The 15,480-nt window shown below is 45.5% G+C and overlaps 1 protein-coding gene across 4 annotated transcripts in view; it reads right to left on the reverse strand.

The window, feature by feature from the left end:
- Positions 1-11,051: 11,051 nt before the first annotated feature.
- The window catches only part of eya (eya transcriptional coactivator and phosphatase 2), a 134,978-nt gene continuing 130,549 nt past the window's right edge, over positions 11,052-15,480 (reverse strand). For all 4 annotated transcript variants that reach the window (XM_089551509.1, XM_089551507.1, XM_089551506.1 and 1 more), the window contains exon 14: positions 11,052-13,918. In XM_089551509.1, the coding sequence (XP_089407635.1) occupies positions 13,838-13,918 (81 nt within the window). In that variant the 3' untranslated portion in view covers positions 11,052-13,837. The remainder of the gene's footprint in view (positions 13,919-15,480) is intronic.

The raw sequence follows: 15,480 nt of genomic DNA on the forward strand, positions 1-15,480 counted from the left end.
GTGTTGCACCACTGCTTCACGGGCCTCACCGTCCCTGTGTATTGACAGCAAGCAACAAGATACATAAAAGGTTTCAACAGTGACTGAGGTGCATGCTATCGGGGAGGGGGGGAGGAAATTACACCAACATTTCGTACAAAACTGGCGTGACGGAATATAATGATGAATGTGTCATGAAATATCTATTTTTACAACTGGTACATGCCTGAAACCACGATTTCAAGCGTGCCTTCTCCCACAGAAAAGAGCAATTTTTTAGTTAACAGAGCGTTTGTATATAGAGGTTACGAATGGAAGGCAGTGTAATTGGTAAATCATATCATACATTGACAACAGCAAGCAACATTCTTTTATACAGAACAAAAAGTTTGTTAAAATTAAGGGGGGCACTCTGTTGACCTAAAGTGCGGTGAGGCGAAAGCCTTGTGCGCGGTGTTGCTGCTTGGGTCACTGATGTGTGGTTAAGATGTTAAGCTTCGCCTCTGAGAGTGGAACGCGACAGCGTCTTGCAACGCTGTCAGGGAGTCCACAGAACGCCATCGCCCGTTCGGCTGTACCCCTTACTCGTCGGTAAAGTTTTTAAGGATAGGAAATGTATCTGTCTCGCATATCTCGGTGCACACCAGAACCTCGCCTTAACGGGAAGGGAGAAAGATGGGAGTGAAAGAAGACACCGTATTCACTAGACGCGCCTTTGTTCATTGCAAACTATCGAGCTGGCTTGGCGGAGTGGTTAGCGTGCTCGTCTCGCACTCCGGAGACCCTGGTTCGATTTTCCAACAAGACCAGTTTCCTACTCGGGTTTATTTATTCATCTGGTCTGACTAGATAGGTTAATTAGGCCAATTGGTTAATTAAGCAAGTAACCAAACTCAGTCCCAGTTATTTGGAGCATCACTATACGATCCCTTTAATTTGCTGCATGGTTACTAGCCAAAGTACAATTGGCCCCATTTGAAATTCGCGCACTGTGTCGTCACGACCATTTCGACCAATTGAAAAGCGTGACATTTCTGTCGACAACTCCTGCTTACAACAATGAGGCACTGAAGGCTTCCGCCTTAATATTTGTGGCAGCCGTATTTACCCACACAAGAAAGCTGCAAATCAAAGACAACCAGAACAACGCCTAATGCATATTCATCATCGCCTGCAACGGTAGAATATTTTTACGGCGGTAGATAATTCCAATAGATTGAGGAAGGGAAAATGAGACCGCTTCTACATGGGCATCCCATGTCATTATCGTAAACAGCATGCCAAGAGTTATGAAATTATCTACGTATCGATAGCATCGCAAGCTAAATAAATTGGAGGCAGAGACAGCACATGCTTCCCTTAGCGTAGAAACGTAAGGCAGCAATTTGTCTTATTTTTGGATACTTTTATTACTCATATATTTATGTATATTTATATCACATACGCCCTAAGGGAGAAGGACGGCAATGTCATTACCAATATTGATAAGATAGCTAAAATAGGTCGGGGAACAAGCGAGAGTTAGTAGCATCCAATTCGACATCAAGAGGAAGAATTGTGCATGGACAGGGCGTATGATGCAAACTGGAAATAAGCTCTAGGGATGTGTGAATAGTATTATTTCGAAACCGAATCGAATGGAACAGTGTATCTGCGGACCGATTCGAATGCCAATCAAATATTAGTCAGGTTATTCGCTTCTTTGCGATTAATCGTACAGAATGAATTTTGATGCGAAACAGCCAAGAGCGCTAGCGGCTGCGCTATCAGCTTATGGCACCATGGAATTATGGAATGATATCGTGGGCGTTCCAAAATTGCCTTTTGCCACTCACGACGACGGCAAACAAACTAGCGCCGTATCAGACTTGATGAGAGGGAGGACCTCTGGTCGTGGCTCATTACTTAACCCTGGAGCGTTGCCCAGTCTCGGAGGCCATGTCATGTTTGAGCATTATTAACGACACCGCAAGCAGAAATCGCGTCACGGAGCTGAACGCGCTGAGCAATCGCCGCGGCATACTGTGTGGTGCGTTGAAGTAGGCCCTGTTTTTGAAACAGTCGTCGAAGAAAACTACTACGTGACCAATGCGAACATTATACAGGTGTCCCAGCTAAATGTAACCAAGCTTTTTAAAAACACGGGGTGTCCTAGCCGTCTGAAACCAAATGAGGGTTATTTAGAGTCGTCTGACCTAGTCTGCAGTATTTTTCTCGTTCCTCAAGGTTTACTAATAAGTTCAGCTTAATTAACTAACTTTTTAATTATTGACTTGAGGAACAAAGTGTCAATCGAAAAGTTGTAGATAGCTTTGAGAAACAGCTTACTGGGACATTTGCACCAAAGTAATATTTACGTAAAGTAGTTTTTTTACCGGCCTTTAACAACAACTCGCACAATAAGAAAAACCTTCCACATGACAGCTGTGCCACTTCGACGTCCCAAGACGCGCCTTAAAGAATAAAATCTGTTTTTTTCTGAAGCCCTCTCTTCGATGAGATTTTGGGTGCACATTGGGGCAGAGAAGTGAGCGAGCAGCTGGTCACGTGACAAATTTCTTTTAAGGCCAATAAATGAAGCTACGGAAATCGTAACTTGACGGAAACAGCACTACTAGCGGTTTTTCAAGGCGATCTAAAACTATTTCATTGACACTTTCTTCCTGAAGTCAATAATTATAAAGTTAGCTAATTAAACTTAACTAAGTAATTAACTTTGAAGAGCGAAAAAAATACTCAAGACTAGGCCATGCAACTTTGAACAACCCTCAGTTTGTTTCACTGGACTAGGACACTTCGCCTTTTTTAAAAGTTTGGTTACATTTAGCTGGGACACCCGGTATATACTACTCGAAAACTATTCGAAATCCTGTTCGATGCATGCAGCAGATGTGCATGCAGTATTTGATTCGTTCAGCGAGTAGAACAGGAACATATTCGGTTCGATGGTCCCTTATTGTACCGGAGTTGATTCTAAGGGAATAAAAGCTTAGCAGGAGGCGTCAGACGGTCAGGGTAGCGGAGGAGTTTTAAAAAATTTGCGGAGATAAGCTGGCCACAACTAGCACAAAACAGAGTTCATCATCGTCAGCATATCCACCGCTACCATGACTAACTTCACCCAATGCAGGGCAGAGGCCTCTCCCACACCTTTCCAATTGACGCTCTCCTGCGCTAGCCTCGGCCAGCTTATACACGCTAAATTTCCGCATTTCATTCGCCCACCTAACTTTCTGCCACCCTCTTCTACGCTTTGCCTTCTCTTGGAACCCACTCCGTTACCCGTAAGGACCAGCGGTTATCTTGCCTTCGTATTACATGCCCTGCCCAAGCCCATTTCTTCTTCTTGATTTCAACTAGGATGTCATTAAGTCGCGTTTGTTCCCGCTCTGCTCTCTTCTTTCGACAGCTAGCTACATTGTTCTCAATTTAAGTTTAACCCTTTTCGTCAGACTCTACGTTTCTTCCCCATAGGTGGGTACGGGTAAGATACAGTTGTTGTAGACTTTTCTCTTGAGGGATACTGGCAAACTGCCACTGATGGTCTCAAAGTACCTGCCAATTGCGCTGCACCCCATTCTTATTTTTCAGGTGATTTCACTCTCGTAGTACGGATCTGTGGTCCCTATACCTGCCCTAAGTAGACATATTCTCTTACGACTTCCAGTGCCTCGCTGGAAACTGCTGCTCCCTTCCGAGACTGTTGAACATCACTTTAGATTCCTTCATTCTAATTTTTAACTCACCGTTGTGTTTTGCCTATCTAGATCTTCGATCATGCTTTCCATTTCTTCGTTTGAGCAAAGTACGTTGCTGGGCGAGTTGGTTAGTAATCATTCTGAGAATGGCAGCACTGGGGGACGACGGACAAGTGGACACAAGCGTGGTTGTCTCCACTTCTTGTCGTTGTCTTTTGACTGCCAGACCTGCCTTTCTCAGAATGTTCTCTTGAGTTTCTTTTCAGGTAATGCCATCAGCGAAGCTCAGATTATTAATGTAGCTCTGATCCATAACTGTTCCTAACCCAAGCCTCTATATACCTCCTGTAAACAAGCGGTGAAGAGCATTGAACTCGTATCTGCCGGCCTGAGACTCTTCATTATTGGCATTTTATTACTTTCTTTATGCAGCACTATGATGGCTGTGCAGCCGCATGGACATCCTCGAGTATTTTTACATATTTATTTATTTATTACAGATACCTCAAGGGTCCTCGTGTGAGGGCTGTGCATGAGGGGTCTTCTGCACCCTGATTCCGTAATGCCTGCCGAGGTTCCGACTGAGTCAAATGAATTCTCGTAATCTATGGAGGCCATATATAGTGGTTCGTTACATTCTGCCCATTTCTCTGTGCCCTGACTGATAGCGTGAATTTCGACGGTTGACGAGTGCCCTTTAGGAAAGCCTGCTTGGTCCTTTGGTTGACTGAAGTGTAAGGTTGTCCTGGCTCTATTAGCGGTTACCACTGTTAATAACTGAATAAATGGAGGGATACTAGAGAGACATTTGTCCTGTAATGGTAGTAGTTAGGCTAATGATGAAGATGAGTTCATTTATTTTATTATTTATTATTGCCCTGTCGCATTTATCGATGTATCTGAATTAAGCATCCCTAATGCTGAGGGTACGCTTTATCGAGCCTTTTTTTTCTCGAGCTCGCAATGAAAGCTGTTCGCAATGGATATTGTCCTGCACTCAGGAAAGCCGATATCGCAGGTATTTATTTTGTCTTTTTTTTTTCAACACTCACTTCTAGTGGACGGCGACCGCTCCAAAATATTTCGTTCAACCATGCGCGCTTACGATTTGCTTTACAGGCAAGACTTCCAACGTGTATGTGGTGAAAGTGGACACGTAATCTTGAGTGTTCCGAGAGTTTCGTCGTTCTCGTCGTGTGAGAATGTTCCTGTGAGAGACCAAACACTGCCTACGGGGCCCCGCCCACGCACTTTTTTTTTTGCTGTTCCGTAGATAACAGTTCGAATGAGACGACCTTGGGACGATGCAACATGAGATAGGCTACAAGCTCAAGTGACCCATAATGGCCGAGGTTATTACGGGATTAATTACAGACCTTTTTCATTTCCTCGTACACCATAATTGCTACGCTATGTCTACCCTTCGGACATCCTGGTACGCTGAGTGGACATCCAGCTTTTGTTTTTATAGCTTACCAGTTTTTTATCTCGAATTTCGATCAGAATGCCTCGCCAGCGCCGCCAGGACTTGTTTGGCACGTTCTTGCAAATATCTGTGACCATGTGGCGATATTCCCTAGTGAGAGCTAATGACGCATAACTTTATTTACCAGACACCGCAGCCGTGAAGCCTATATCAGATCCGTAGCTGCTAGGAGACGAGCTCACACAGGTGAGCGCGTGTATATCGTCGCTTGCCAGACCTAGCTCTTGTCGGCTGGTTCCGTTCGTCCAGTCGGCTGTTTTTATGCGAAGCATATTAGCCGCACAACCGAGCTCTTCCTTTCTGCGCCGCGCACGGCCGCGTAGCTACCACTTGACCTACATCGGCGCACCACGTGATATGACGTCACAACAGCTGTGAAAGCTGGGGCTCAACTCGTGCGCTCGCTTGCGGACGCGCAGCCTCCACCGGCGGCCTAACTCCCGCTCCTTCCGCTAGGGGCGCTGACGTCACAACAGCTGTGAAAGCTGGGGCTCAACTCGTGCGCTCGCTTTTGTTATAGGTAATTATTAACTCTTCACAAAATACCTGCATCGTGGCCGACAAAGCGAACCGCAGCTCACATTCAAAGAGTCTGACTGCTCTTCACTGTGGGCGTAGCGGTCAACAAAGCCGCATTTTCAACGCAAACGGTTCCTCATTTCAGACTTCCGCTTGGGGATTTCTGCTGAGCTCATCGATCTTATATTCAAAGTTCTTGACAGCTGTAGTAATCTTCCCATGCAATTAATAGTAATTAGTAATAATGATAAAAATAACCGCGACTGGTGTTGGTGAATCCCCTGCGACGTGTGTGGCAATCTGATGGATACCCAAAACATAATGACATTTTCGCACTAGCTATGTTACGTATCTGAGGGGATACCCAAAACATTCAATTCAATTCAATTCAATTCAATTCAATTTATTCTCCAGTTATGCACTGGAACGTTCTCCGGGCTAAAAGGACCGACTTGGCCTTGACTGAGTCCCGGAGACGTTTACAGAGCAGCGACAGGCAGTATATACGGAGAAATGCTATACAGTACAAAATTAAACAAAATGTACACATATAAAAAGTACATACGTATATACAAAGCACACAAAATGGGACACATATACACAGTTATATAACCACAAAATGCGAGTAAGAAGGCAATTACAATTTACTGAAATATTCGTGTAGCTTTTTGCGCGAAAAGTTATTCATATCTTTATGGCGATTTAATATAACAGGTAGATTGTGTTTTATGCACTTCAATTTATTGGTGCGAAAATGAGGAACGAGCCAAGGGTCAGTGTTACGGGTAGCAACGTTGTGTTCGTGGCGTGTCAATGAAGATACACGTTTAAAAAATGATTGGAACCCTTTTGTGGAAAAGAGAAATGACTTTAAGATGCGATACTCATAAAAGTGATGAATTCGGATAATATTGTAGTCAGCAAAACTATCGACGGTGGTCAAGCCAGGATCAATATTTGCTATGTGGCGCATAATTTTCTTTTGAAGGACACTGATTTTGATTATGTTGGTTTGTGTTGTGGTAGCCCAAACTAGGTTGCAATAGTTTATTTGAGAGAAAAACAAGCCATAATACACTTGAAGCCTAGCTTTTACAGGCAGTAACATTCGACAGCGGGATAGCGCGCCAGCAACGACAGAAAGTTTTTTTACAGATGTGACCGATATGATTGTTCCAGCTCAAATCGCTGTGAAACGTTACGCCTAGAATTTTATGTTCTTCGACAAGTTCGATAGGTTGGCCTAGATATCGTAGTGTACTGTTCATCTTAAAAATCTTATTTCGGGCGCGAAATAATATCGCTTTGGTTTTGCTAGCATTAAGTTTAAGAAAATTAGACTGTGACCACATGCACAGGTTACCAAGTATTTCATTGCATTTTACAACTAGTGTGTTTGGGCCACTGCCGGTAATTAGGAAGCTACTGTCGTCGGCATAAATGAAAAATTTAACTGTTTTGTCAATTTCCACTAAATCGTTAATGTACATATTAAAAAGAACGGGGCCCAATATACTTCCCTGCGACGCGCCGCAGACAATAGGTAACAAGGAAGATTGTTGGCTGTCTAGGGATACGCATTGTCTTCTGTTACTCAGGTAGCTCAAGCAGCATTAGCGGTTCTCCACAAATGTCGTATGAATATAACTTGCCAAGAAAAATTTAATGGTTTAGGCAGTCGAAGGCCTTACTGAAGTCAATGAAAACGCCAAGTGTAAATTGGTTGCTGTCAATGTTTTGTACAATTTCTTCTTTTATTTCCAATAACGCTGATTCTGTTGATCTACCCTTTCGAAATCCAAACTGCGCACCGCTAGAATATGAAATTTTTCAATGAATTTTGTTATACGGAAAAGAATTATTTTTTTGAAGTCCTTTTGATAAGACGGGAAGCACTGAGATTGGCCTATTGTTATAGATTAGGTTTTTGTCGCCGTTTTTGTAAATTACCGATACTTTGGCTACTTTCATAGCGCCCGGAAATGTATGTGTTCCAATGGCCAAATTAAATATATGGACAAGCACAGGAGTAATATATTCAAGGACATATTTGATTGGCTTGATTTGCAACTTATCAAAGTCGAGGGCTCTACTGTTTCTAAGGTTCAGAAATGAACTGAAAACTTTAGATTCATTTGTGGGTTCGAAGAAAACACTTTCCAAAGGAACATTACTGATATTGACTGTGTTTTGGGGCGCGTGTGTCGCATTACTGATTGGCCCTGCTATATTTAATAAGTGATGTTTAAAATGGTCAGCAAGCTCTTTTCCAGATAAGTTTTCGTTGGCGTGTAATACGAATTTCTGGTGTTGATCAATGTTCCCACGATTTAAGACCGTATTTAATATTTTCCAGATAGCAGTGGGGTGCCTTCTAGAAACATCTGCGAACAGTTGCTGGTAATAGGTCATTTTCGCTTGTCGTAGTGTAGAATTTAACCTATTCCTAGTAGTCTTCAATTCTTTCAAGGCCATTTCTTACCTTGAGAGTAGAAATCTGTGGTAAAGACAGTTTTTGTTTCTGTTCATGCAGATATGCTCGTGTGGAATGCAGGGTTTTCTATTATTTTTCGATCGCTTAGTAGTTTTTAGAGGGAAATGCTTAGCGTAAATACGTGCGAAGGCTTCAAGAAATTTAGAATACGCTTTGTTGACATCTTTCTCGCCGAGAACAGTAGACCAGTAATGTAAGCTTATCTCATATATCTCGCGCTTCGAGTGCCGTATCAGAGACAGGCTGGAAACAGAAGGCCTCATTATGAAATGCATTGTTCCCGGTGTTACTGGAGTAGAACATAAAGATCGGACAGTGGTCGCTAATATCGGAAGTGATAGTACCGGCGTCAGAAACATTGGTTTCCATATTTGTAATGAGAAGGTCAAGGGTAGATGAGCAACTGGCGGTAATTCTTGTGGGACTCGTAATTACGTTTGAAAAACCAGATGACTGCAGCGTAGTTGCAAGATCATCATCATCATCATCATCAGCCTGACTACGCCCACTGCAGGGCAAAGGCCTCTCCCATGTCTCTCCAATTAACCCTGTCCTTCGCCAGCCGCGGCCACCATATTCCCGCAAATTTCTATTTCCCGCAAGATCATATGTTCTGTTATTGTCTACAAGGATATTGATGTTAAAGTCACCAGCACAAATAAGATGGGCCCCGCCGCGGTGGCTCAGTGGTTACGGCGCTCGCCTGCTGACCCGAAAGACGTGGGTTCGATCCCGGCCGCGGCGGCTGAATTTCGATGGAGGCGAAATTCTAGAGGCCCGTGTGCTGTGCGATGTCAGTGCACGTTAAAGAACCCCAGGTGGTAGAAATTTCCGGAGACGGCGTCCCTCATAGCCTGAGTTGCTTCCGGCCGTTAAACCCCAATAAACCAAACCAAAACAAATAAAATGGAAGCTGTTTAGTGAAACACATTACAGAAAGACATCGAAAAACTTCAAGAACGCGTTAATATTCCCATCAGGGGGCCGGTACAAAACAGATATCACTTCACCTCTGCACCTCAAAGTCAGTATCTCATATTCATTCGTGATAAGGCTAAATTCTGGTATCACAGTGTATTGCGCACATTTTTTAGCATAATTGCCACACCACCGCCTCTCCTATTTTCTCTATTTATCAAATAATGATTGTAACCATCAAGCAGGAGTGGATTACAGTTTTCTTGATACCACGTTTCTGATATCATTATGATATCAAAGCAAAATTGGAATTGACTTAGGAAGCATACTATCTGGCCGTGTTTGTTTGTAGCTGAGCGGGCGTTGAAATGCAAAACAGACTTATGCGAGGGGTCTTGAAGGTTGAGATGATTGGGAAAGGCAAATTCTCTGTACTTCATAGTGATGGCTAACACGCAGTAACAAATGACTAGCATATTTTGTAGACATCTGCGTTATGCAGAATCCTAATGACAGGCGCGCCATCACACTTCCTTGCAAAAATTTGGCCATTGTACACCCAAACCGACTTCCATTCAAGCTCACGCTTCCTCTGTATTGCCGTTCCTCGAAGTCGTTTCTGCGACGGACATAAATGTTCATTCACATAAAATGGCTCTTTGCTTTCAATGTCCATGTCCTCGCTTGTCAAACTCAGGCGTTTCGCTTTTGTTAATGCAGCATCTCGCTTTGACCGGGATTTAAACTGAACTAAAATGTTGTGCTTATCAGGTTTCCGAGTGGGCACACGATGACAAGCCTCAATGTCACTTTCTGCGACTTCCTCACGTATGGCATGGCCAATTTGTGAAACAATCCTAACAACATTTTCTTCCTCTAGCTTTGTTACGCCCTGAATTTCGAGGTTCCTATTCCTGCTGTATTGTTCTATGTGAACAATGCGAGTTTCATGCTCTCGATGGCTGTTTTCCAGATCCAAGATCGTGGCCTCGAAGGCCTCGTTTTCTTGTGCTACCTTCTGTTTTTCTGATTTTAGAGCTTTCACCTTAGTTTACAGCTCGTTAATTGACGTATAAGCAAACTCCAAACTGTCTTTCATATTGTTTAGCTCGGTTTTCACTTCCCGGATTTCAGCTCTGCAATCTCTCTCTAATGCTTCGGCCGCCGCGGTGGCTCTGTGGTTATGGTGCTCGGCTGCAGACCCGAAAGACGCGGGTTCGATCCCGGCCGCGATGGTTGAATTTCTTTGGAGGAGAAATTCTAGAGGCCCGTGTACTGTGCGATGTCAGTGCACGTTAAAGAACCCCAGGTGGTCGAAATTTCCGGAGCACTTCACTACGGCGTCTCTCATAGCCCGAGTCGCTTTGGGACGTTAAACCCCACAAACCAAACCAAAACCATCTTTCTAATGCTTCTTTGTAGAATTTCAGTATTTGTTTGCATTCTTCCTTAAAGCGAGCAAATTCTGCCTCTAGTTCTTTTTCGACTTTCGCTAGATCTTTCGTCATGCTCGGTACAAAAAATGTAATCAAAGTATAACACACTCAGTACAAAAAGTTGGCAGCAGCGACGACAGAATGATAACCAGAAATATACAAGATAAGTTATCAAGAACTACCAACCTGCAGTGAAGAAGCAGGAAAGTGCTCAGCGTTGCGTAACTAAGCCACCACTGCCGTCGCCGCTGCCAAGTGAACCGGTGGGATCATGGATGTCTCCTTTTGTAGCTGCGAAGCTGTGACGTTTCCACCTACAATGCCGTTGATAGGAATCGCTGACGGCCGCGCCGCCTGATGACTGTTGATATCGCACCAGGTCAGTTGCTTGTGAGCACGTGCGAACATCTCTACTGGTGGTGGGTCCGGCTTGCATAATGACACCTTCGCACAAGCTATGATACGTGACTCGAAACCTTCTTGGTTTCCATCCTGAAAAATCGAAAACAAGTATGACAGACTACAATGAGTCATCACCTTTATTGGTTCTTGGTTACCAGGGCAGCAGCGCAACGAAGCTACGATCACTTCATGTATATTTCCTTGGATCCCCTTCCTTGACGAGCACATCTTTGGCTTCGAACTTTTTCCGGGAGCAAGCGTTTCGCAGGGTGGCCACGCTCGCAAGAAGCGAAGCGACTCGGCAAAGTCCTCCGGAGCAACTCGTAAGTGGCGACTACCACGACAGCAAAGCGGGCTCAGTACCTTCATTCGGCTCTAACCCGCGGAAACAGCAAGAACGCGTGTTTCGCAGCCAGGTGCACTAAAATCGCATCAAAGCCTCGCCCACAACATTTTTTTTCCCCGACAGCTTCGGCAACCGTGTCTTGCGGCTAAGATGTCGACGAAGAAACCACCCTCTCGCTCAATGTTCGTAGTCAGGTCGAAACCTGTTGCCTTCGAGGCTTTCAAGTATATGTAGTGATCTGGGTGTTCCGCTTTTAATAATGCGGCATTATACTTTGAAGGGCTTGTTCTCTAGCGTTTTTAGAAAACAGGCCGTCGACAAATTGCCATAAAATTGTCCCTCTTTGTGCAGAAGGGGTCTGACGGCCCAGTCTGGTAATGTTTAGCCCTCACTCCAGTGTCGCGCGATACGTGAAATAGACGCCACCATGATCGCGTGGCGAGATATGCCTAAGCCCTCGATTTTTACACCTTCACAAGTGTTGCATGCGCGCCCCTTGAAGCGCTCGTTTAACGCCTCAGAACAACGAATTGCGTGTGTCGGCATCCCGCAGTTTTCAACGGCAACATAATACCGAAATCGAAGCTACCTACAAATTTTCTAAGGAATTATTTCACGCCAGTGAGGACGGGTTGTTTGCCAGAAATTAATCAAAGAGATAAATATGATGGGTGGTGGCGGCAAAAGATGAACTGCTGGCTTTCGTACGCCGCGCAAGGACACAGGGCTTACTGGTCGTTGCTGTATTGCAAACGAACGTATTCAGTTTGCGCTCAAGCTGCGAGTTGCTGACATTTGATTACTCGACCTCGCTGAAACTTCGTAGCCGACACAACCACGCGTATGATTTCAAGCACGTATGAACAGAAAATAGAAAGAAAAAAAAACAGGAGAAAACTATGCGCAGGCGTTAGAGGAGACGGCAGTTGCGGAAGTGGGAAACTTATAACAACAAGAACAATATGATCTCCGGATAGGCACAGTCGAGGCCTTGACCTTTGAGCGCCAGACCGCAAAGACCAGCAGTAAGATGAGGCGAGTGAATTGGGAGGCTGTTGTGTATTTAGGCGTGCAGGCCAAGTTCAGTAGAGCACGCCGTCGGGAAGGTTGGTCCACTGAGGCTGGTAAAACGAAGAGCGCCGCAAAAGACGACGGCGTTAAAGAAGAGCGACGACCAGCGCCCATCGTCCCCTGTCGCGCTCTCCTGTTCCCCGTACAGGCCAAATTGTCAGCGTGAGTCTAGCGCCACTGCTGGCCGGTGCTGCCCTCGAGGACTTCCCCTAGCAAGCGGCTGTCGTCCACCTGCTCCCCTCTGCGGCTGTAGCGGCCCGAGGATGCCGAGAACACGGATGCCAACGGTGTCCACTACCATCACGCGTTCTCCCCCGAAATGATCGCGACTGCACCGACAGCGCTCGTTCTGTTACTGCGGTCCAGATCAGCACTGGCTAAGCCTGCCAGGCCTTCGACGTTAATCTGCCACAGAAAAAAAGCCTATGCTTGAGCACCTATGCTTGCCACGTGGGCGTACTGCCGTGAGCAAGGCTGAGACCGATAATTCCCCTCACCTTCAGCAACACGGCCTAGATGCAAACGCATTAGGTTCATACTTTTGGCAAAACCTGCAAGTTTTCATTGGTGCCTCGTACATAATAGCGCGGTTGCCCTTCAAACCTTAACAGCCGTCTGGCTGTTATCGCATGTCGCAAGTCAACAGAGACCGCCACCCTTTACTGAACTCGCATCAACCAAATTCTTTCTACTTCGGTGTTCGCGTTCACAGCTTGCCGTTGGTGTTTCTTCCCGCGTCATAGGTTGCGCACATAAAGCATACAGACATCCCAGCTAGTGTAAAACTTATGATGCCTCGGGCGTGCTTTGCAGCGTTTCCTGGCAACCACGGGAGCGAAGTATAGCATCACGATCGACAGGTCGCTTTCGTTGTCGGCATCTATAGCGGCGCCGACACAGGACTGGGCCCGCCGAAGTGATTAGGACGCGGACAGTTCTTTGGCACGTGCTTTCTATACACAGGAATCTGCAGTTGGGGCTCCTTTCCTGTCCCGTCTCCCCGAGCGCGGGTGATTAGGTCATCACATCAGCCACTCACCCACCCTTACAGGTACCCTCTCTTCTCCACACATACATACTGTAGCATCACCATCCGATCACTACAACGCCCCGAGCGAATGCCTAGAAAAAAGCACATGCGGACAGAAAATCACACACAGGTACTAGACGTTCGCGTGGCTGCAGTGTTCCTCTCTTCTAAAATGGCGGCCACCCGAACGACTACTACAACAGCACAGTTCACGACTCGGACGCACTCTTCCGGCACATGCGTAAGAAGTGTACGCTGGAGTCGACGGTCTCTGTGGGCCAGCGGGCACTGGGCCAGTCCGTCGTGTAGATGAAGATGGGCGTGTTGTTTCTGCACGTTTTCTTCTTTTTTTTTCTTTATCCCCAGACGAGACGTCCAGTTTCGGAATGTGGTGGTCTCCTCATCAGTGGCGGCGGTGGTTCCGCCCTTGTCACTCCAGGGCGGACCCCGTCCGCCATTCACAGGTGGCCCAGGTCGAGAGCGTGGTGAAGCGCCGCCAGGTCCGAGTGGCTGCTCACGCGCCAGAAGGGAAAGCCCATCTGCGAACGAGAAATGGGGTGGCTCGGTCATCGTCAGGAAGAAAAAAACAAAGCACGCAGATGCGCCATTACGTCCCCCCTGATGTGACTATGCCCTAAACGCCCCAGTTCCAATGCAACTGAGGACAACTATAGTCGGATACAACTTAAGAAGGCAGCGGCTTTTCCCCGTCAAAGAAACCCCCCTCCAGCCAATGGCATCCGCCGATTCTCATTGTCCTGCTAGGGTGACATTGCAGGGAGTGGCAGATGAAAGGGGATAGTCCCCTCTGTCCATAGTTGGGGTAAGACCCTCTCTCCATTGTGGCGCCGCTCCTTGCATTGTCACTCTAGCAGGGTCATGAGAATCGGCCGACGCCATGGGCTGGAGGGGGTCCTTTGACAGGGAAAAGCCACTGCCTTCTTAAGTTGTATCCGACTAAACAGTTAAGTGGAGTAAGCTCAGTCAATAAATTGGCGCTGTGCTAGACTGCCCAAGCTTCAACTAGGAATTGCCTAAGTATCAATATTCACAAGTTCTCAAAGGCGGCCGAGGCGAAATTGAAACGCTATATATGACGCCGAAATAAACAGTGATCATGACGGTCACCCACAGCCGCCATAGAAACAGGCTGATTACATTACCACTCATTTTATAGTCAGTTCTAGCACAGTGCGCTCTCTTTTCGACTGTTCCTCTGAATCTTGCCAGCACTTAATCTGCCAAGTGCACCAACAGACAGCATGACGTCAGGATGAAGTGCCGTTGACAAAGCAGGCGATGATCCGAAAATTAGTGATTTCTTCCTGCAAATCGTCATATAAGCTCTGCATTCAGCTACCTCCCACCGTTTACATTTTATGGTACTGCCCAGAATTAAAAATGCTCACTGCTAAAACCAGCAACAGAAAATACTTCCTAGTCTTTGGAGCAACGCGGCTATAACTTTATCCGTTCACATCGTATTAGTTAACCACATAAATTAGCTACTGCATATGTACCAAGACTGAGTTTTCAAAGAGCTTCTGTTCTTGACAGATCCCAAGGTTATTTTTGCCACAACAAGTGCGAATGCTTTCGCTACCACACGCAAAAAAAAAAGACCGCTATTATGCACATTCCATTTACGTCCTGCCCGTATCTCGGTGCCAAGAAACGGTGCGCGTGGCTACTAATGGCGTGAATATTCGAACGTGCGCACATCCAGCATTGCCAAGAGGCCGCATTGCACGTAACAGTCGGCAATCTTCAAGAATCTTTCCTTTCTTTTGCGACGATTGATTATTCGTTTGATTCCGACCGACCGACCGGACGACCGATTTATTTATTTATTTATTTATTTAGTTAGTTAGTTAGTTAGTTAGTTAGTTAGTTAGTTAGTTAGTTAGTTAGTTAGTTAGTTTGTTAGTTAGTTAGTTAGTTAGTTAGTTAGTTAGTTAGTTAGTTAGTTAGTTAGTTAGTTAGTTAGTTAGTTAGTTAGTTAGTTAGTTAGTTAGTTAGTTAGTTAGTTAGTTAGTTAGTTAGTTAGTTAGTTAGTTAGTTAGTTAGTTAGGTTCAGTGTCAGTCTACCCCTGCTGCGCAC

The sequence above is a fragment of the Amblyomma mixtum genome, chromosome 7 (assembly GCF_055824585.1).
Source record: "Amblyomma mixtum isolate Tamu chromosome 7, ASM5582458v1, whole genome shotgun sequence".
NCBI classification, from domain to species: Eukaryota; Metazoa; Arthropoda; class Arachnida; order Ixodida; family Ixodidae; genus Amblyomma; species Amblyomma mixtum.